This window comes from Rhipicephalus microplus, chromosome 8 (assembly GCF_043290135.1).
Source record: "Rhipicephalus microplus isolate Deutch F79 chromosome 8, USDA_Rmic, whole genome shotgun sequence".
NCBI lineage: Eukaryota > Metazoa > Arthropoda > Arachnida > Ixodida > Ixodidae > Rhipicephalus > Rhipicephalus microplus.
This window is the reverse complement of record NC_134707.1, coordinates 134,707,709-134,732,033: the sequence shown is the minus strand read 5'-3', so window position 1 is coordinate 134,732,033 and position 24,325 is coordinate 134,707,709. Positions and strand designations below refer to the sequence as shown.

At 43.8% G+C, this 24,325-nt stretch overlaps 1 protein-coding gene across 1 annotated transcript in view; it reads right to left on the bottom strand.

The window, feature by feature from the left end:
- Nucleotides 1-11,476: 11,476 nt before the first annotated feature.
- LOC142768751 (salivary peroxidase/catechol oxidase-like) overlaps nt 11,477-24,325 on the bottom strand; it is an 83,871-nt gene continuing 71,022 nt past the window's right edge. Inside the window, exons 4-6 of the mRNA XM_075870750.1 lie at nt 14,546-14,715; nt 11,833-11,938; nt 11,477-11,636 (exon numbers count right to left, since the gene is read on the bottom strand). Of these exons, the coding sequence (XP_075726865.1) occupies nt 11,561-11,636; nt 11,833-11,938; nt 14,546-14,715 (352 nt within the window). The 3' untranslated portion in view covers nt 11,477-11,560. The remainder of the gene's footprint in view (nt 11,637-11,832; nt 11,939-14,545; nt 14,716-24,325) is intronic.

Genomic DNA, 24,325 nt, shown 5'->3' with positions numbered 1-24,325 from the left:
GTAATCATGGGCAAACATGACAATTTTGCTGGTAACACGCAATGTTAGGTCGTTCATATATATTACAAAGGGTAGGGGACCTCATACCGAACCCTAAGGGACAATGGATTCTACTGAAGAAGGCTCTGAGTTGTTATTGACGCGGACTGACTGCTGATAGTTAGTGAGGAACTTCTCAATTCATGTCAAAACTGTGGGTCGTAGATGTTGACGGAACATTTTTAGTGGTAAGCATTGATGAGTAAATTTGTCCAGTGCTTTAAAAAAATTAAGAAAAATGCATCAGTTTGAACGTTAGCGTCTAGATTTACTTGCAAGTTATAGAGAAAAGCAGCTAACTGTGTTTTGCAAAATATTCTCCTTCGGAACCCATGCTGGTAATGGTGAAAATTTTTGAATCAAGGAAACTAATTATATGAGTGAATATGACTTCCTCCATGATATTACAAGACACTGATGTGACGAAAATGGTGCGGTAGTTTAGAGATAACTCTTGCTGCCATACTCATAAGATTCTAGATGACTATGAGTGGGAAAACAGTAGCGTTAGATATGCCACGGAAATGAATTGATTGTTCTTCAAAAACATCAACGTGACTTTATCGCAACACGTGGATCATGGCAAATTAATTTTGAAAAGTATGTTTGGCACGCTGTCTGTTGAGGAGTTAATAGGAGGCATTTTAGCCTCAAGAATAACAAGAAACGTAGATAGTGATTCGTCAGATTCTTTGGTGAAAGCAGAAAAAAACGCAGTGTTGTACGTGTTAGTGGTGTCTTTATCTGATAGCATTTGACCCGATTCGTCTGGTAAAGACATAGTGCAGAATAACTGAGGGACGATGGTTTGCCGAACTTCTTTGCGATTTCACTGATCATCTTAGCCAGGTCATAGCGAAAGAAGGTGAACTCGCTTTGTCGAAGGGGGTAAGATATGTACGTTCTGCTTCGGATACTACTTTTCTCTTGAATGGTACTGTGGGTTTTGTTTAGCCTGACAAAAAAGTCACTTTTACTTGTTTTCAAATTTAAAAGATTTTTTGTGAATTGTAGTATCTAGTGTAATTGTAGTGTCTGCCCAGTCGATGCTCGCGCTGAATATTTTAAGGGTGTAATGTGGAGTTGAGGTGTTCAGTGCAGTCGCAAATGATTATTTTTCTTCGGAGTGCACGAATGATTTTTTTGGGTCAGCACAAGTAAGGCCATGGAACAAAAAGTTGTTACGCCTTGAATGGTTTTGAACTTAATCAAAGTGGCTCTCCAATCTTACAATTGAACTAGCTCAACCAACTATGTCCTATTGTATTAATTCCAGACTTGGGTGCACGTTAAAGAACCCCAGGTGGTCCAAATTTCCGGAGCCCTCCACTACGGCGTCGCTCGTAATCATAAGGTGGTTTTGGTAAGTTGAATCCTACATATCCATCATGATTCCAGCTGCCCCCGCATGGGATGAATAGGAGGGCAGCTTGTAACAACAGTATTCAAACGTGTGCTTTGGCCAGAAAAGGCCGCACTGTTCGCAAAGAGTTTGGTTTTCATGTCCTGTGCTTTGTACTTCTGTTAGTAATTTCGACTGTCCAGCAGACAGCTTCTTCAGCTCGTTCAGCATGCTTCCAATTTCTGGCCCTGGGTTAGTCTCTCTATCTCCGCAAGCAATAATATATTGCGGATAACAGCAATACAACCAGAACTGATGCACATCAAGTACTGCGGGCTTGGCAGCTGTACCGACATGTAGTTACTGTTTTTTGGAGTGTTTTTGATACGATGGACCAACCTGCATGATGAAGCAGAGTGGATTAGTGGATGCTTATGTAGCACAGCCACCAAGCTCACCCAGGCGGCACAATTCATTGTCATAGCGTATAGCACCTGACATTTTGTGAGGTATATTTCATTGGCGGAGTTATAGCGCTCACTGCGCCATGTGAAAGTGCATCGGCGACTGCGCTGTGAACTCCTTTGATGTGACGAATGTGCGCGGTAAATTCAAATATGTATAGAACCTGCCGAAATTCACGGGCAGTATGAATCACCCCTTTATACTCGGTGAGCGCGAGGCATAAAGCAACAAGTTTGTGGTCCGTAAGGGCAAAGAACTCGGTACCATCCAAATAATTCCGGAAGTACCGTGCTGTCACGTACACTGCCAACAGTTCACGTCTGAAGGTGCTGTAACACTGTTTGTTGGTCGTCATTTTAAAGCGAAAAAAGTGATTGGTTGATGCATTGTTTAAGTACAGCACCCACAGGCGCGTCTGATGCTTCGGCAATGGCGCATGGCTGAACTTCCGGTTATGGGCAAGTGAGGAGCGCGCATTGGCAAGACGTCTGTTTATTTCCTCGAAGGCTGCTTGGGCACCCTCCGTACAGTGGAGCGCCTTAGCGCCACTTTTATGTGTCGACAGCAGAAGGTGAAGAGGGTGAAGAATAGTAGTACACTTTGTTAATAAACGGCGGTAGTAGTTCACGAGACTGCAGAGCTAGAAAAGCGGGCGTTTAGTGTTGGCTCGCCGGAGCTGCTCGATAGCTTTCACCTTGTCTGGTTGAGGTTTAATTTCGCAGTTCGAGATGACGTGGCCAAGAAGCGTCAGCTACTTGACCACTTTATCAGACTCACACTTTTCCGTATTGACAGGCTCTGCAAAGCGTTAAAACAGAGGCCACCAGTGCACCTTACGCTCATCTTGTGAGCTGCTTGCGATGAGGAGATCATCAAGGTATGCATCACAGAAGTTGAGGCCATGCAAAACGTTTTTAATAAAGCACTTCAGTGTCTTTGCACAACTTAGCAAACAGAAAGGCATGCGGAGTAATTTGAACAAGCCAAACGGCTTTGTTATCGCTGTCTTCGAGATATCTTCCATCGCCATGAAAATTTGATGGAGGCACGTACGAGGCAGATCTTGGAGAAAAGTGTCGCACAATGCAGGTTGATCTTAACTCAGAAGTGTGGCAGCTTGGGTTAGTTAGTATGGCATGACGATAGTTATAGCGCGAGAACAAAACGACGAAACAGAGACAAGGAGGACACGAAAGACACCAGCGCTGGTGTCTTTCGTGTCCTCCATGTCTCTGTGTCGTCGTTTTGTTCTCGCGCTATAACAATCGTCTTGATCTTAACATCGTGAATATGTTGTAATGAATAACCGTCGAGCCCGGTTGCTTGGTTTAGGGCTTGATAATTGCCGCAGGGGTACCAGCATCCTCAGATAGGTTTTGGTACCTCGTGTAGCGGGTATGCTCTAGGGCTTGTGGTAGGGCGGACTATGCAGAGCTCGAGCATGTGGTCGAATTCCTGTCGTGTTACTTTCATCTTGTGGGGAGACAGGTGGCGTAGGTGTGTGTAAACCGGGACGCCTGTGGTAGAAACGTGGCTAAAGACACTGTGCTTCGCGACACTGATGGTCACTGGCGCCCGCATCAGCTCGCACAACTTGCGTAGGATAGCCGTAAAATGGGCGGTGGCCGATGGTATCACTAGTGTAGGGCCGAAAGGCGGATGCTTAGATGGCTTTCCACAGACTTCTGCTTGTTAGAGGGGTCATGTATACGCCGTTGCGTTCATCAACAAGCAGTCAGAAGGGAGGCAATAGGTCTGTTCCCAATGTATCAAATTTTACGTCGGCTGCCACCAATATCCTGCTAGATGTACTCTTGAAGCCCAGGTACAGCGAGAGAAAGAGCGCTTTTCGTACACCGATATTGCTGTGTTATATACAGCTTGCAACTGCGACCAGCTCGGTTTTTTTCAATCAACTGGCGACCCGAGTACCTCGCTCACTTCTGTGTCATTGTTTATGTGGAAGTGAGGGCGATTCTTGTGGTGAGTCAGGAAGAATAAAGATGGATGACTGTCCCCTGAGCGGGTGGCACCTGTATCTCTCAGTGCTGGGTCGGTGCTTTTCTCGATTTCTCACACGACGGTGCATATTTCCGTGCACTGTCACCGAACTTAGGGCGGTACCAGCACCACTGTCGCTGTTGTTCTGCAGCACACCACCCTGTTCTTTGGCTTTCGCTTCTCTGTAGTGCCGTGATGGTGTCGGCGAGGCGAAAAATTTCTGCCCGAATCTCCATCAAGGTGGGAAACGGCAAGGCTTCAGCAAGTAATGTGGCAACTGCTGGTGGGATGACGACCATGAATCGGTAGGCTAGTTCAGCGATCTTGTGAACGTCAGTCTGTCCGGAGGCCATGACGCCAATCCGCATTGTCGTGGGCAATTGCTGGACAAAAAGCTCCCCCACCAGGCGACTGTCGAGGGTCCTCGTGCTCAGCAGCCCGCTATTTGCTGCATCTGGAGCAGCAGTTGGCTTGGTCAGCTAGAGCTCAGTTCGGCTTCCCATAGCAGCACTGTAGGTGCTGCGGCTCCTATGTAAGGGTGAGACGGCGAATCAGCACCTTTTCGAGGACTCAATACGCATCTTCTGCTGGTGGTGCAAGCAGAGTGTCGCGCATCTCCCTCGCTGTGGCCGGTGGAAAGTTTGTTGCCACGATGTGGTATTTGGTGGTGTTGTGGTGGTCATGTGGCGTGCAACGAAGTGAAGTTACCTGGTCGAGCAAAGTGCCGGGTGGCTCGTCGAAAAGAGAGGAAGCTCTTGTAGAACTCAATGTTTGGCTGGTTCGTGTATGTGTAAATAAAAGGTTGCTTTCGCACAAAAATCACGACAACCAAAAGAATGAAAACGACATGAAAACGAAGAAAATGAAGCGCCCGTCGTCTGTATGTTTTCTTCGTTTTTGTGGTAATGAATTTGCTGCAAAAGTGACTGATTCAGAAGGCAGCTTCATGACTAATACAGCTACTGCCGGGCTGTTGATGGTGTGGTGGTGTTCTGTGCTCGCGACTTCGGGCCGCCAATTTTTGGTACGCAAAAGTGACGCAGAGACGCAGCATCTTGTTGCGATACCAAATAATGTTATTTTTCTTTCAAGCTGCTAGACTCAGGGACTGGTTCTCCATTCCTCTCCCTCTGCGTGTCTTTGTTGGCAGGTAGCGCCGTATTCTGTGCCGTGGCCAACTTGGAGAAGTTCACCACAAAGGCATCCACACGCCAATAAAGGCAGAAACACGATTGATTGATTTGTGGGGTTTAACGTCCCAAAACCACCATATGATTATGAGAGACGCCGTAGTGGAGGGCTCCGGAAATTTCGACCACCTGGGGTTCTTTAACGTGCACCCAAATCTGACCACACGGGCCTACAACATTGCCGCCTCCATCGGGAATGCAGCCGCCGCAGCCGGGATTTGATCCTGCGACCTGCGGGTCAGCAGCCGAGTACCTTAGCCACTAGACAACCGCGGCGGGGCCAGAAACAAAATACGACCACCCATCAGTTTTAAGGGCGAAGCATTCCTTGACGAACTTCGGCGACCTTGAGCGTCTGTATCTATCTATCTATCTATCTATCTATCTATCTATCTATCTATCTATCTATCTATCTATCTATCTATCTATCTATCTATCTATCTATCTATCTGTCTATCTATCTATCTATCTATCTATCTATCTATCTATCTATCAATCTATCTATCTATCTATCTATCTATCTATCTATCTATCTTTTTATCTATCTGTCTGCTATCTATCTATCTATCTATCCATCCACTTACGACTTTTATCTCTCCTGGGCGTTTGAATAATGGAATCAATACTTAACTTGGTATGACATAACATGAATGTATGGCGAACATAACTGACTACTCATAAAATGAAAAATATGACATGTATGTCAAGAATGTCAGGACTTACATTTCATGATCTTGCTGCTCTTGCACTGGTTTTATTCACGGGACACGTTGCAGAACAGGTATGGTATAACATGACTGCATCGCGAACACAATCGACAGGCCCTAACATGAAAATTATGACATGTGTATCATGTAACAACAAGACTACATGCTACTCCTATTATGTGCTCGCGGCAGTTTTGCTAGCTTTGCAAATACCAAATTCGGTATGACGAAGGTATGTGACTGGTGCGAACATGATAATCATGAGATGCCCGTCATGTAACAAGATCAATATGGCACGCTCATGACGCGCTCGCGGCCATTTCGCTAGCTTCACATGTACCGAATTCGGTATTACGGGACGTGAATGGATAACAAAGGTATGTGACGAGTAAAAACATGGTAATCATGAGATGCGTGTCATCTAAAACATGACTACGTGCTACGGTCATGATGCGCTCGCGGTCATTTCGCTAGCTTCACAGGTACCAAATTCGGTATTAGATGACGTGAACGGACGACATAGGTATATGATACGGTCAAACATGATGCTCATAACATGCGTATCATGTAACAACATGATTACGTCCCACACTGATGATGCGTTCGTAGCCCATTCGCTAGCTTCACATGTGCTAAATTTCGTATTACATCACATAAATGGATGACGAAGGTATGTGACTAGTGCAATCGTGATAATCTTGAGATGCGTGTCATGTAAGAGCATGACTATATGCCACACTCAAGGTGTCTATACACTGCGACGTGACCCGGTACGCGTGTGCGCCGGCATTCGTTTCATTGCGTCACGCCGGCAATGCTACGCCAGGAGCCGATATCACCCTAGCAGATATCCGTGGATCTGCCAACTAAACTCAATTTGGGATCTGCCTGCAATAAACTTGCAGGCGCGTGCTGCATTGTTTTGACCCATGCGCGTTTGCGCGCACACATGGTCCCTCCATCACGAAGAGAGGCAGACACGTTGCTGTATAAGTAACATCGTCGGCGTGAAATGCAGAACGTCGCATGTCCCACCGGTTGCCACTGGGCCGCGCCGATGGACGCTGGTGGCGCCGGTCGCGTTTTTGCTAGCGTGGCGTCGCTGCGCCCCGCCGACGCGCTCGTCTATACGATGCGTCGGAGTATATTGGGCCTTTCATGACGCGCTCACCACCGTTTCGCTAGCTCCACATGTACCAAGTTTGGTATCACTGGAAGTGAAAAGACGACGAAGGTAAATGACACGTCGAAACCTGATAATCATATTATGCTTTTCATGTAATACGTGACTACATGCTATGCTCATAGTGTTCTCGCAGCCGTTTCCCTAGTTCCACATATACCGAATTCGGTAATACGGGACGTCAATCAACGAAAATTTTAAATTACACGTCCAAACATGCTAATCACGATATGAATGCCATGTAAGACATGACTACATGCTATGCTCATTGCATGCTCGTGGCCGTTCTGCTAGATTCCTATATACCAAAGTTGGCATCAGGTGACGGTAATATATGACACAGGTAAATGAAACGTCCAAACCTGATAATCATCACATGGACGTCATGTACGGCATAACTTACCTCCGTCTCGTAACGTTGTGCTGATTTTGAAAAGACCCCTTAACCTTTCTCATTCGTGCTTCGCATATCATCGACTCCCACTGTACGTGGGACCTGCCACTTTTTTTGCTTTCTTTTTCTGTACCGTACGGTTTAAGACCGGTCTGGAGATGGAGACTGTTGACGGTGCGGCAGAACGAGAGAAATGCCTGTGCACGCTCTTTGGCCAGCTGACGTGATTTTCGCAAAGCGCTGACAGCCGTTCGGCGAAGCAGAGGTTTTTGGTTGCGGCCATCACCAGCAGACGACGCAAACCGCAAACTTTGCTCATGCAAATGGAATTTAGGTTAATTTCGTGTGATGTTACGTTCTGTTCTGCAACAATGCGGGTCGCATAGTTATGGTCATGTACTCCAAAAACGCTGCAGAGGAACATAGCAGTACTTGAAGGAGCCTGCGCTTGAACAAAACCGATGATTCATCTATATAGGAAAGCTGTGGGGAACTGCAAGGCACGCTGACAATGTTTAGGCCACCGATTGCAAGGATACAGACACTTAGGTAGAGACAGACTGCCAAAGAATTTTAATTGGTCCCTGAAAAAGGCTTCTGCTTAAGAGCAATGGCGCAGGCCCCTTCTCTGTCTCCCATGAAGTGCGCAGCGCTGGCACTTGTAAGCGGTAGTGCCACAAGCAAGAAATCAGCGACCTGCCACGGCCCGCAGCGCGGCCTCAAGGGCGTGCCCTAAAACGACGTCCGAACGTTCCTCCCTTCCTATAACTTCGTGTATCTGAAGGCGGACATTGCAGTTTTCATCACAATACATTTCCGCTTGTAAACATTGTTTGTTCATTGCATCATTCTTACATTTCGCTGAAATACACGTCAGTCGTATACATCTATTCCAGTTCTTTACAATTTTCCTTTTTGACGAATTCTTTCGCTTTACCTACTCGTGCTTGCTGCCTCAACCCACCAAGGTTTGAATTTCGGTGGTGATCAGTAGTACAATATAGCGACTCGAACACAGACCTGTGGGTAGGCACATATCTATTTAATATAAGGAACAAAGTACACTGGATGAAAAAGCATAAAGACAATCATTCTTACAATATATAGACATCTTTAGTTTCCCCTTCACTTAGATAGGTTTACCCCAAATGACACAAGCAAACATAGTAATCGTATGACAGTGTACAGTCGAAATGAAAACAAACGTTAACAGTGTGGCATCTACATTCTTTATTCTTTGCCATTTATTTTCAAGCGGTTGTAGCCTGGATGGCAATAACAAGCAATTAGAGTCACTCATGATGCAATAAGAAGCCATATTAGTATAAGGTTTGTACACCAAAATCAGAACAGGATCAAAACAGCGCACCGCAGTGTTATTATTTATGCCCATCCTTCAGAACCCGAATAAATTTGTTCATTCGTCCACTCATCCATCCCACCTGCAAATAGCTCTTTGCAATAAGCCAATTATAACTGATGTTGATCAATGTGACATTCAATGTAAGCTGAAAACACCAAACAACATGATTATTTTTTGTTTTAATAATTTTTACACGAGCAAATATATAACTGATAGAAGAAGAGAATTGAGACAGCTAACTTTCTGTTTTACACAACCTAATGAAAACCAGACGACAATCAAGACAATAAAGGTATCCGGAATATTATCTGTATTGTGTGTTCAGAAAAAGTGTTTAACAATTTAGAGAATTTCGTACTCTAGTATGGGGGAGCATAGAGCCATCCAGTGGTCTTCTTTCACATGTGTCGTAGTAATTGTGACATAGAAATGAGCAACAAAGTTTACGAAAAGACCTGCAACCTATATAAGATGCAGCTAATGCATTACCGTAGTTTAAGTGGTATAACACTGGGTCCATTATCCAAAAAATGCAGGTTTAATCTTTGTTGGAGGCAAGTTATGTTTCCGTCTACTTTGCTTTATTCTCATATACAACCCAATTGTACGTTTGCTGTGGTACAATTTATTTCTCTTTTACGTTCCTTGGCTTAGGTATTAAGTGCCTTTCTTTATTCTGCATAGTTAAATCTCGAAATCGTAAAAGTAGAATCCAGCAGCACCAGAATTATTTCAGGAAGGGCAACACCAGCTTGAATGCCATACCACACTATTACTTGAACTCAAATCACCTCATGAACTGTGATTCTACTGGCATGACTTTCACAGAGAAGCTCCAAATAACACAGATGCTTCTAGAATTTGTACTCATAAAAACGAATAAAACTATATTTAGGTGGACGGGCGCTAATCTCCCTAAGAGCTAAAAAGCATTCAAAACCAGCATTACGCTATTTCTTTGTAGTGGGACTTCACGTGTTGGGAGTTCATATTTCAATCATATTTCGCTCACAATAAATGACGCCAAGCCTAAAACGACGCCGAAACTTCTGCAAATTTATTTTTATAGCTATCACGTTAAAATAAATCTTAAGTAAAAGATAGTAGAGAGGTCTAAAGTCCTCTCTACCATCTCTTAATTACCAACAATACTCCTAATGAGCAACTTAACTGATCTCTCAATCAAAGGTTTTTTTGTAAGAAATAATGGTTTACATCATATTCATCGAAAAGGCATGTCAGTAATTTATGATCATTTCTCTTTCTACAGAGCCAGAAAAAAAAGCAACCTTCGTAGTCGGATCGTCTCAGGCATATGCGTAAAAGACGTTGTGAGCGTTCATTGTTAAGGCTGGAGCTTATGATGTCTCACACTCACGTCCGTCCGGCCCTCAGTTTATGCAAAGTATCAGCTTTTCCTCCTCACACTCTCTCAATAATCCCGTGATGTCGCAGAGTTGCACAGCAATAGTTACGATACCACAGCTGTGACCTATATCGCTTACAATATACCAGAAATCAAATTATTGCTGACGAAATGTAACAAAATAGAACAGAAGAAAACAAAAAGAGAAAAAAAATTGTTGGCAGATTCCACGTACCTTGCGAATCGATGATATTCGATGCATTTTGAATGATTACTGTATTTCAACTTTTTTGCTCTGCAAAAGGTTACCAAGTGCTCACGAACAAAACTTGACAATTAACTAAGGCACGAAGTATATTTGAAAAGTAGTACCGAAACCTGGCGTGGCTCCGTGGAATAACATTTGTTTCCTACACAGAATGTAGAGGATCAATTCCTGCTGGAACCCTGACATTATTTCTTTTCATTCGTCGGTTCAACACTGCTGATAACGTAATTTTAACGCACGAGGGATACAGTTACCCATAGCTGTGCGTACCATTCATAGGTGGTGGTTGTAGCCCTGAAATACTTATCGTAGAAGGTGTCAGGCAACAAATGAAGTCACTGATTTTGTTCAAGCATAAGGGGTGGTGAATCCTCGTCACGAAAATCTGCTACACCGTACATAATTAGAGTCATAATATAAACGGAGATATCTAGTTTATTTCACCTGCTTCCTCCCTGTGGCGGCCGCCGAGCGTGCACCATCACACCGCGCTGTAGTGGGTAGCCATGCCTTATATCACAGTAGATATAAACTGTTAATTAACTGCGGTTCATGCCTGCTTGTCTGGGGCACATACCCGCCCGCAAGTATGTGCCACACGTCGGTGGAAAGGGTACTACGACGTAAGCGACGAGATTGCGACAGTGTCCATGCCCTGACCAGTAAATTATGTACGTGAATTACCCTTCCACACTAATTTTGGTTTACCACTAGTTAAGGGAGTGACCACGAGAGCACGCAGATGTAGGCGGCTAGATAGATAGATAGACAGATAGATAGATAGATAGATAGATAGATAGATAGATAGATAGATAGATAGATAGATTGATAGATAGATAGATAGATAGATAGATAGATAGATAGATAGATAGATAGATAGATAGATAGATAGATAGATAGATAGAAAGACGCAAAGTGCCTGCGGTACGAAAAGAAATGCTGTGCATTAAAAAAACGAAAGCAAACACGAGACAAAAATCTTGGTTTTCTCAGTCGAATGGCTACAGGTTTTCGCCGAACGCACATTGAAGTTTAAAAAGTGTCCTCAAATTTTTCTTTCAATGCGCAGTAAGTGCCCACTATGGTCAGCACATCACTGTGGTTTCATTGAATGATGAAACTTTTACGCGAATTTTTTACAAGTGAGTACACGCTATAGTCACGAAAACGTAATTTATTTTACTGGCAATAAGAGTGTCGTTTATCGCAACTGTTATTTGTACTGCATAGAGCCAGGATTCATTAGCGTCTGGAGCGTGGCCCTTGCCAAAGGTTTAGATTAAGCTGAGGCAGCTCCGCACATGTAACCACCGGATTTCTGAAAAAGAGAAAAGTCAGAATTATAAAACCTATATAGATGATCAACGTTACTTTAACACAATAAATAGTGCTAGTAGAGTCGCATTATTCGTTACAAATCAATGCGAAATAATGTAGTCGCGCTTTGAAGCAACATTAATAAAAATCAGCAGATAATGAAGTGAATGTAACATAAATATGAATAAAGGACTTACTTCACACCGGGTAGCAGGAAGGCGCGCTTCTGAATATTATTTATGCCTTGGCTGTTTTGGCAGAGCACTTTCGCATATGTGATGTTCCTGATGCTGTTAAGTTGATCTGCAAAGAAAAACGTATCCCAACGTAACAATGATCCCCGCTATTGAAGCGTCTATAATAAAAACAAAAAGGTGTTTTCATGGGGACGGAAATATTTTGGCCACTTGTAAAGCATCTACTATTATAATTTTCAGTACAGTATCTCTTGTGTGTTATTTTTCAAGAAACACAATATGTCATAAAAAAAGAAGGACGATTGCACTAGCCGTGTGAAGCTTGAAAGACCGTGAAGCTGGTCGATCTCTTTACGTTGACGTGGCCTTGCTGGCATTCGTCGCGGAGACATAGTCAATTCAAAGTCATGCAGAACTATCGAACTTCCTGGGCCAGAACTAACATGCAAAGTCGGCTTTGGCACCACAGGTGGAATAGCAGGGCTTCCGCCGGTCACACACGTCTCGTGCTGGGGAAAACCCGGCGCGGCAACTGCGTGGACTGTCTCCGTTGATGAGCACGGCTGATAAGCCATGCTGTATATGTTTTCTTGCAGACACGCGGCGTCTTAGTGTGCGCTTTCAAAGCTTGGCTTTTATAATGCTGTGATAGTGAGGCTCCTGCTGTTCTAGCACTTGAACTCTGCGTCGAATCGGAAATACTGTGTCATCGCAAAAATGAAACTGGCGCAACTGGTAAGGATAAACTAATTGGTTAACTTTAATTATTGACCCAAATACAGTTTATTCTATGAGGAAATTGTAGCTAGATAGATATCTGAGGTTTGACGTCTGCAAACCATCATATAAATATGAGAGACGCTGAAATGGAAGACTTCAGAAATTTAGACTACCCGGGGTTCTTTAACATGCAGACAAACCTTAACACACGGGCCTACAGAATTTTCGCCTCCCTGGAAAATGCAGCCGCTGCAGCCGGTATAAGTAGATAGTAAAACCTTGGCTCACGCGAAGAATTGTGGGCCATGACGATCGTCTGCATCGACTTCCGGTCCGAGATTCCGTGCCGCCCGATGGTAATTTTTGCTGGATATAATGGTACGAGCGGCAATTTTCTTCATTCAAGCAGCATGTACCTCGGGACACATGCATATTGTTCCGCGGCAGAGGGTGTTTTCTGGCATATCTTTTCGTGTACAAAGATTTTTCTGCGCATCATAGCATCGTGAAACATCCGTTCATCGCTTTTCATGTTGCTCACTCATAGAAATATTCATTTCGGTGTTTTAAACGTACCATCTCATGTTCAATATAAAGAATGGCGACGGTAATCTGTTTATTATTGTAAAAATCAAATTTGCTCACACATTTATGGCTCTTTTTTGCCTCTCAATCTCCATTTACGTCTCGTTCCCTCACACACTCGGACATCACTTGTGTTTCAAGGCATGCTCAATATACAATTGTGCCATTAGGAATATCACTCGGAGTACAACACACCCTATCAGTACATCACTCTTACTAGTCTGACATAATAAAGTTCCCACACGATGCAGCTCGTTGCTTTGAAAGGAATTTAGATAGTTTTAGATTGTCCGTTATCTTTGACTGAGTGGTAATTTGTTGCGCTCAGCTGTTTTCACAAATTTTACAGATAGTAGGATATACAGAACATACAGTCCGAAAATACTGATTCGGCGTGCTTGATGGGGGCATAGTACATGTATACTAAGGTTTTCAACGAACGTATGTTAACATTTCGCTGCATGGGCTCACATATGTGAGTGATATTGAAGTGGCCACCATATGTGATCGAAAATACTCAATCGAGGTGAGTTTGCCAAATATCACTGTGTGTTTCAAATTATTAACGCCCTCGAAACCCGTCTCTCACAAGTCTCACGTTCGCTCTTAAATTCATTCTTAATTGCGCGCGAATTATTGTGTATCATTCGCAAAACGATTTCATAATAGAACCATTGGACGAGTGGCAACAAATTCATCGCAAAATTGCGCCTCGTTGCCTCACCGCCACGCTGTGCAGCAAAGCACTTTGACGCAGTGAAGGGATATGCCTCGAACGGGAAGTACCGTAGCAGACGACGCGCCGTTTTGCTATCCACCTATTCGAACCCGCGACTTTGTCAGCATCCACGTACCTTACACACTAGATCACCGCTTCGTGGCATGAGAAAGTCGTAGTGCATGATACTTTATGACATGTTAGCTTTTCTTAACCTTGAAAAGTGCGCATAATTTGAGAGATCTTTGATCATATATCGTGCAAGAAATTGTAACTGATCGCACGTGGCACCCACGAAGTGGGACAACCTTTCTAGGTCAAACGTGAACATGTAGCGGGAAAGTGAAGAAACGTAAATTGCAAGACGCCGATGTGGATTATTGCAGAAAATGGGCAAGCATTCTGAAACACACACGTGGACAGATTTTTGCTTGTGTGCGATGTGTACAGTGCTTCCCTGTTTCTCCTAAACTACAAGGATGCGCGGAAAAATTTACTCCGCAAGAAAAAGCGCCATGGAGGCTGCCTTTCAGTTTTGTGCTTCCCACACAAAGCGGCCATCTACCCATGCAATGTGCAAGGTAGTGCGTCGGCTGACATCACGGCGTCGTTACGGCGGTCATATATGTGTGATATTGTTATGGGTCACATATAGAAAATGAGCTTCAATAAAACTAAATGGTACGCTACCTTCAGAAAAGGACCCAGCCTGATCGCCGTGTTCGTAATAGAATCGGTCACCCAGCTTTAGTCTCCGAAACTCTTCAGCGATGATGGCAGCGAACGTGCGGCCGACGTCCCCGCCGGGAAGAGCGGGCTCGTTCATTCCCGCCGTGAACAGATCGATATCTTGCACGTCCCTGGGCATTTGTAAGGAGGTTATTCCAAGCTCTGTGTAATGTATGAAGTACTTTGCCGAAAGTTTTCTCCTCGACTATATAACACCCTTCTAAAGATGCCCAATGTGCCCTTTTCAGCAGAAGACAAGTGTGCCTACTGAAGACCATGTTGCTGGGCCTGCTAGTACTTGCGAACAGGCATTCTTTGGTAGCACTTAATCACAATCAGGCAGTAGGAGATTATGTCATCGGTACTAGAAACGCCAGGGGTGAGCTACAAGTAGAATTCGCAGAACACAATAATTTACGGATTTTGAATACCTTCTACCGAAAACGAGGAAACAGCAAGTGAACATGGAGGAGCCCTAATGGCGAAAATAAGAACAAAATAGACTTTATAATGAGTGCACACCCAGGCATCGTGCAGGATGTGGATGTGGTTGGTAAGGTACGATGTAGTGACCATAGAATGGTATGGTCTCGAATTCGCCTAGACTTGAAGAAGGAACGACAGAAACTGATACGCAAGAAGCCAATCAGTTAGCTAGAATTGAGAGGAAAAGTACCGGAATGCAGAGTCTCGCTTCAGCACAGGTACTCGGCTCTGAGTGAGGAAACCAACCTTAGCATAGATACAATGAATGATAATCTGACGAGTATCATTACGGAGTGTGCAGTGGAACTTGGAGGAAGGGTAGTTAGACAAGACACTGGCAAGCTTTTCCAGGAAACGAAGAATCTCATTAAAAAGTGTCAAATCATGAATATCTCAAGTACAACAGACAAAATAGAACCGGCAGAGCTTTCGAAGTTGATTAATAGGCGTAAGGTATCCGACGTAAGAAGGTATAACATGGAGAGAATTGAACACGCTCTGAAAAATGGAGGAAGGGTCAAAGCAGTGAAGAGGAAACTTGGTATAGGCAGAAACGGGATGTATGCACTAAGAGACAAAGAAGGCAAAATAACTACCAATATGGATAGGATAGTTAAAATAGTGGAGGAGTTTTACAGATATCTGTACAGTAGCCGGGACAACCACTACTTTAATACTATAAAAACAAGCAGTAACCCAGATGACACCCCACCAGTAATAATAGAAGAAGTCAGAAAAGCTTTGGAGAGCATGCAAAGAGGCAAAGCTGCTGGTGAAGATCAGGTGACATCAGATCTGCTGAAAGATGGAGGACAGATTGTGTTAGAAAAACTAGCCGCCCTGTTTACGAGGTGTCTCCTGACGGGAAGAGTACCATAGTCTTGGAAGAACGCTAACATCATCTTAATACATAAGAAAGGAGATGACAAGGACTTGAAGAATTAAAGGCCGATTAGCTTGCTCTGTAGTATACAAGCTATTTACAAAAGTAATTGCTAACAGAGTAAAAAAAAACATTAGAATTCAATCAAACAAAGAAACAAGCAGGATTTCGAACAGGCTACTCAACAATCGACCACATTCATACTATCAATCAGGTAATAGAGAAATGCTCAGAATATAACCAACCACTATACATAGCCTTCGTAGATTACGAGAAGGCGTTTCATTCAGTAGAAATATCAGCCGTCATGCAGACACTGCGTAATCAGGGCTTCGATGAAGTATATATAAACATCCTGGAAGAATTCCACAGGGGATCAACTGCTACCATAGTGCTTCATAAAGAAAGCAACAGAATACCAATCAAGAAGGGTGTAAAGCAGGGAGACACAATCTCCCCAATGCTATTTACCGCGTGCTTAAAGGAGGTTTTCAGAAGCCTAGAATGGTAACAGTTAGGGATAAGAGTTAATGGAGAGTACCTTAGTAACCTGCGCTTCGCCGATGACATTGCATTGCTGAGTAACTCAGGGGACGAATTGCAACTCTTGATTACGGAGTTAGACGAGGAGACCAGAAAGGTAGGTCTTGAAATGGATCTGCAGAAAACGAAAGTAATGTACAACAGCCTCGGAAAAGAGCAGCGCTTCGAAATAATAATAGTGCACTTGAAGTTGTAAAAGCCTATACCTACTTAAGGCAGGTAATAACCGCGGAGCCGAACCACGAGATTGAAGTAACTAGAAGAATAAGTATGGGGTGGAGCACATTTGGCAAGCACTCTCAAATTATGACAGGTAAATTGCCACTATCCCTCAAGAGAAAGGTATATAACAGCTGTATCTTGCCGGTACTTAGCTACGGAGCAGAAACCTTGAGACTTACAAAGAGGGTTGAGCTTACATTGAGGACGACGCAGCGAGAAATGGAAAGAAAAATGGTAGGTGTAACCTAAATAGACAAGAAGAGAGCAGAGTGGATTGGGGAACAAACGGGGGTTAACGATATCATAGCTGAAATCAAGAAGAAGATGGACAGGGGCCGGGCATGTAGCGCGTAGACAGGATAACCGCTGGTCGTTAAGGGTAACTAACTAGATTCCCAGAAAGGAAAGCGGGTTAGGGAGAGACAGAAGGTTAGGGTGGCAGATGAGATTAAGAAGTTTGCGGGTATAAATTGGCAGCAGCAAGCACAGGACCGGGTTAACTGGCGGAACATGTTAGATGCCTTTGTCCTGCAGTGGACGCAGTCAGGCTGATGATGATGATGATGTTGATGATGATGATGATGAAGCACAATCAAACAACCTATGACGCCTAGAAAGATGCTAACTGGCAACATTAGTAGAGAGTAGCATGGTGTGGTTTATATATATACCCCTGGCAATGCGGCAGGAGTTGCATAGGTGGCAGGAGTTGTGTCGCAGCAAATACTTAATTAAGGTTGGTCTACGTTTACAGTAAAACGCATGTTGTCCTGAATAAAGAAAAAAAAACATGGTCAATACCTCCATGATAGGAAGTGGTCTAACAGAAAAGCGATACTTCTTCTTTGAGAAGCAGTTTAATATTTATCGTACAATTATACAAGAGAGCTTATACAGTGTGGCTTGGTACTTGACAGCTCAAGCACCGTTTACCGTACATACATCAACATTCATTTTTAGGAGTACATCGCTATATAACAACGACTACCATCTATAATTAGTGATTTAATAATGACTGATTGATTGATATGTCAAGTTGAACGCCTCAAGACAGCCTAAAGACTAAAAAAACGCCGTAGTGGAGGGGGGGGGGGGTTCTGGAAATATCGACCACCTGTTGTTCTTTAAAATGCTATTTAAAATAATTAAACATGCGCTTGTGGTCATGGATGCCTGTGGCAGCTGTAGTAGCTAGTGGTGAGAGCTGCTCCGAAGAAATGGACGCACCAGTCAAAAAAACTCACTGATTGTGCGCCAAGCTTTAAATACGAAGGCCGCCTTCTCGTGAATTGTTAGAGGTTGTGAACATCACTGCTTCATTATAAGTCAACGCAATGCACGTGGTGTCGTGCCTGTTGGCGGGCCATAATACTTTGTGGGGGGAGCGTAAGAGGAAAACGCAAAGTTTCATCCAGGTGAAGCAGGTGCTTTGCTATGTTTATTTTGGTATGGATGAATGTTCGTTCCACATGGGCATTTAGACTGTCACGAAGATGTGGCCGTTTCTTGGCCGCAAAACGCGCAGTGGGAATCGCTGCCCAACGCCCGTCTCCGCGCATCCAGTGTTTCTGCTAGTGCTGTGTCGCCAGCCGAGCTTCGTGCCAGGCAAATGGTGACGCACCTTTTTTACAACTGTGCAGCTGCAGCTGGCATTTTGTAGAATCAGATGCCTCATCGAGTGCCAATTTTTCTCTCAGTAATTGGGCTCACCGTAGAGAGGTACATCGTAACACAGAAAAAAATGTATGACAGCCACGGATGAAAAGTGGTCAGGAACAAAATATCACGCCGGCAAGACTCCAAAAATCGCGAGAGCAACTTGTCACCGACGTGGCCCACCAATGGCAATGGTGCACCCTGGAAATAAAAACTACAGCAAATACGTAAGGCCAGCAGAATGCCACATTTGCAACGAGGGAATATAGGCTTGAAGTCAGACCAACTAAAGAAATCAATATATCTGAGCATGGTGTAATTAACCTTACAATGGCGGTGCAAGGTGCATAGGGTGGCATCTCTCTAGAAGAGAGGCGGGATGATATCGTCTACCTCACCAGCTTCAATATATCTTGATAGTCAGTAATACGGATCAGGAGCATGCCTGCGAATATAATACAATGAGACGTATCAAAGTTCAAGACAAGTTTTACGAGGCAAATGCTTATGAGAGAGAGTGCCGCACTTGACCGCTAAAGGAGTCATCTGAGGACTTCCTCTCGAAGAGGGTCCAATGGACATCCCAGCAGCGTGTGTATAAAAATACTCAACGGCTAAAGCAGCAAAGAGACTGAGTAATATTACCAAACTGATCGTGCTCTTTACGGGCACAAAATGCCCTCGTTTTTCCGATACAGCACCGCAGAGCTTCTTTCATTTTTGTACCGGAATCAAGTGAAATTCTGTTGCCAATGGAACAGACTTAGTTTCCGGGTAGGCGCGTGTCTTAATCCAGACGACAAAGTTTGTGCCAGTTGTGGAACACCAAATCTAGATGAAGGCCATTGGTGGGAGGATAAATGACAGCTATGTGATACGGACTAATTCACTGCAGACTAAACATGCAAAGCAATATTTTTAAAAAAGCTCCTCATAGTTAAGCAGAGACGATGGCTAATGTTGAAACAGGAATGACAAGAACATGAACCCTCCATATAAAAAGAAGCCAAGACCACTTCCGTAAGGTCCGGGATCCCCGATGCACAGGTAAGACCTTTCAAGTCAAAAGTGCAGCACTAGGTTGGCATCACAATCTACTCGTCCATTCGTATCCACTTCTCGTTTCACAAAGCTGGGAACAATTGATGATCTACGTCCAGGTTACAACCACATCTACAGCCTACAACCACATCAGTAGACGCGAAAATTACGGTCACCTGGGCAAATGTGGTTGAGGGTGCGTGCCCAGGGGCTGACGGTGAAATCGCCATTATCAACTGGTTAGGGGAATTTGAACACTACAAGGCGCAGTCGAGAATTGTGCTAGCACGCATGAGGGATCAAACAAAAAATATCTCAAGGACGGACATGCCAAGTAAGTTAGTTACGTACCATTCCGCGTGTGAGCACGAGAGTGATTATTTAAATCCCAGACACGGTAGACGAAGGTATGGATCACCCTCCACTCAAACGCAAGGTCCAAGCCAGAAGGGTTAAACAAAGTATTGCGGCAATATACAAACCATTACTGATATATAAATTATCCTTGTGAAGAGAAAAAACATCAATGAAAAAAAGATTGAAATGATAAACACAATGGCTGAAGCAATAGAAACGACTATGAATAACTTGGACATTCCTAGAAACAAAGCGATTGCCAGGGAGGGGACTCGCGTCTGGTGCAGCAGAATCACCACAATTCATGCTAAATTCAGCTTCGCTCAGAGATCAGAAATAAGATCAGCTTCACTCCAAACTCCTGCTTTCATCTCACCCGCAACGACACGGGATAAGAAAGCGTTTGGAATGTGGCAATAGAACTGAATAAGTTACGAAAATGAAAAATTGGTTTTACAGAAGAATTTTTAAAAGGCAAAGAGAAAATGAACGTCATAATTTTGCAGGGCATACATGGTATCGCAAGACTAGTATACTACAGATACTTTGGTTATGGCCGCAAAGGAGACCGGGGCCTTAATGACGGTGGTAAAAAGAAGCATCACGTGCGTGCAACACAACACAGGCACAACAACCGTCGACAATACTTTATTGAAACTCCTCCCACAAAAACAAAAGACGGTTGTTGGTTATTTAGTCTGAACATATACAGCAGCCCTATGTCACTATTGCAGAAAACTATTGCAGAACATTTGCAGAACAATGCAGAACAACTATTGCAGAAAACATTTGGACTGAACAGAAACTGTAGTAGCTTTTGCAGGATACCCTAATGCACCACATATCCCTTGGAGACAGCTATTAACTTGACCAAAAGGATGGGTACTTGACTGTTAAGCATGAGGCTCAGCACTTGTCATCTCCGACCCCGGCACTCTTCGCAGAATAGCTACAGATGTAAACCAGGACAGCACCCCAGACACTACCTTAGCCCAAACTATTGAAAATGCAACGTGTCAAAACACCCTAAGAAATTAGGGCAGCGACCACCAGATACGGAAGTCGAAAATTTTCATATGACCCAAAGTAGCGCAAAACTGACCGAAATGAAATAATAGACTGGCATTTGCCTTGTCGAATAGCAGAGAGAACATAGATAAGATCCATCACAGACAATAAACATTGGACTAAGCAGGTAAGTGATGACGCCAAAGCTGCTACTAAAATACTGCGAAATAAATATAGTCCAAGGAAATGTGACAGCAGACTTCTCCACATATGGGCAGCTGAGCTATAACTTCAACATATACACAAGGAACATAAGCATAAGAGGAAGCTGAGGGAATACATATCGCTTATAACCAACAAGTAAAACAATATACAGAACGACTCAGCAAACAACAATGGAATGATATTTCTATATCTATAGACGACAAATTAGGCACCGACTGAACCCGGAACTTCCTCCGTTGCTATCGATAACAGGGAAAACAATATTGACGCCTTGACTAACGTATCACACGATGGCACAAAGGAGGACTTTTTCGAAGAACTAGAGTAGAAATGCGTAATACAGGCACCCTCGTTGCTGAAATCCTAGATACAGGATTAATGCGAACTCAAAACTGATGATAAAATTATGGAGATGGAAACCCGCATGACCCTACGAAACTTAAACATCAAATCAGCGCATGGACAAGACGGTATAACTATAAAGATGATTACAGACCTCGACATGAATGAATCACCAAATTATCAGAATACACAAAGGAGTGCTCGATAAAAAAAAGGTAATAGCTCCGTAGAGGACAGCGACAATTACGCTCCTTCCAAAGTCTAGTAAGAAGCTTGTGATCGACAACCTAGTCCAATGTTCCTAATATCTTCCGTCGTGTACGTGTAAGTTTAAACAGGGTAAACAACTTGTTACAGGACACTAACGTATACCCAGATTCAATGCTGGAAATTCGCCATAACATTTCGATAAAAGATGGTATGCCTCAAATTAAACATCAAATAATCTACCACGAAACGTGCTATACAAAGACCGGCCGTGATCTTATAAAGGTTTTTAACAATTTCAACCATACAGTCGAATTGGACAACATACATCAAATAGAACTAGCGCAGCGTTTGCTCAGTTACCTCAGGAGCTTCCTATAGGACAGGACAGCAAACATAGCTGTTGAAGGATTCAAAACGCCAGACATCAACATAGGCGCCACCGGCACGCCCCGAGGCGCTGTACTTCTGAAGTAGTACTTCTGTACTACTTCTGATGCTGTTCAGTCTCATCTTCATATGTCCACACAGGTTTTCTCGCTCATTTCAATCCAAGCGTCAGTCAAATTAGTCTGGGCTCCCGTCAATTTATTCCAGCCACCATTGAAATATTCCAAGTGCCAGTCATTATTATCCTATAGCCACTGAAATAATTCAACCACTAGTCAATTTTATCCAGACGCCAGCCAACTTGGTCTTGACTGCATCACGACTTCAAAGCCGGCCAGAATTTTTGAAAACGTTCGGAGTGAATAGCTTTGAGTGAATTCAAGGAGAAGTATTATCAAGATGTCTAGAATAAACAATGAATGTTTCACTACTGATCAAGTCCTTTGGCTGAGCCTTAGGTGACATGTTCCTGCGCTTTCAAAAACGTTTCGTTTGATATGCATGACGGCAGGTTATGACGTTGCGTGCGCGGGTGATAAGCGTGATGACGTTATTGGCCTGGGCAAAAGATATCAAGCTATTACTGTGCGGATGGCGTTTCCTTTGATATGCTTCTTAAAATTTTTGAATAGTGCGTACGCGGGTGATAGACGTTATGAAGTCACGCGGGTCACACTGTGTTACTAGTGACTCATTCATTATTTATTCTACGCATGCTGATAGTATTTCCCCTTAGGATATCTAAAAAGCTATTAACTCCACGCTTTCCCAAAAACAAGGGGTCGCTTTTAAACCGCCATGGATTGATTGATATAGGGGTTTAACGTCCCAAAACCACCATATGATTATGAGACACGCCGTAGTGGAGGGCTCCGGAAATTTCGACCACCTGGGGTTCTTTAACGTGCACCCAAATCTGAGCACACGGGCCCACAACATTTCCGCCTCCATCGGAAATGCAGCCACTGCAGCCGGGATTCGAACCCGTGACCTGTGGGTCAGTAGCCGAGTACCTTAGCCACTAGCCCACCACGGCGGGGCAAAACCGCCGTGGAGTCAGGAGTAAATTCGCTGCCATCTGGATTAGATCGGCTAGCGGGTGGATTGATTTCAGAGTCACTTAAGTTAACATGGCTGGTACTTGAATTAATTTGACTGGCGGGTGCATTAAATTGACTGGCACCTAGAATAGTTTGGCTTGAACATGGGTACGGGAAAACTTGTAAATAGAATTCAATCCTCACATCAATTAATCCATGAGGCCGGTATCACTTTCTTGGTCTATTATTGTAACGACCGCTCAATGGAACACACTACAGATTGTAATAGACACAGTAGAGTAGCACGTGAACGGAACACGTCTGACATGCTCTGCAGAAAAATGTGATTTTCTCTTGTGCCACCCAACACTTATGGGCAGGCCTCCTTAACAATATGACAGCAACGAGGCTTATGAGGAACTCAAGGTACACACAGGCAGAGCCTAAATAACAATGAATGATGTGAATTATGTGGAGAGGTCTGAGCGTAGTTCACCAGATCAAAGTATTGGCGATTCTTATTAGGCACTCGCCACTCAACGGCCGTGCCTAGAAACGTCGCTAACAGGGTCAACAGTGAAAGGAGATATGTTAACACGTTGCGCGAGTTGAGAAGCGGCCGCCTAGTTCTTTCAGTTTCGGCACGCCGCACGTAGGAGTCCCCTATAAAAAAAACAAAAAACAAAGCGATGTCCACAGACCACGGACGTGTGCCGCCATGCGTGGCATTGTGGAGGAAAGATGGCAACGTACATTTCTATCACTTCCCAAAGGATGCAGATGACGCTAGACGCAGAATGGTGCAAACGAGAAACTTACGCAATGGAAAGAAGGTGACAACAATACTGCAGTTTGTTCTAATTGATTTGCTCGCGAAGACTTATTTCTCCTCAGTGAGTACATCGCTATCTAGCATGTGTGCGTTCTTATCAATAATCACGTTTCTCTAAGCACGAATGATAGTTATGTTTATATAGGACAGCGCTTTAGGAAATTCGTTGCGTTATATGTATCACTGTATTTTAGCGCATGCTTGTTTTCTGTGCACGTTGTATTGCTACCCATTGTAAAATAAAAGTGCCGTAATTCCTCCCCACAAACATTTTTGATTTTGAATCTGTGCATTTGTGTGGCTGAGGAACTTCGTCGGGACTCGGAGCTATCGCAGCGTCAGGGTGAAGACAAACCAAAGAAACAAAGCTGAAAACTAAAGCGTTTATTTACATTATTCACTAGGTAAAGAAGCGTGATCCATGACAAAAAGAAAAGAAAAACACACCCTAGCGCCTCTGCTTTCACGTTTTTATACCCTTCGTCTTCGCAAGACTCTTTGCGAGGGAA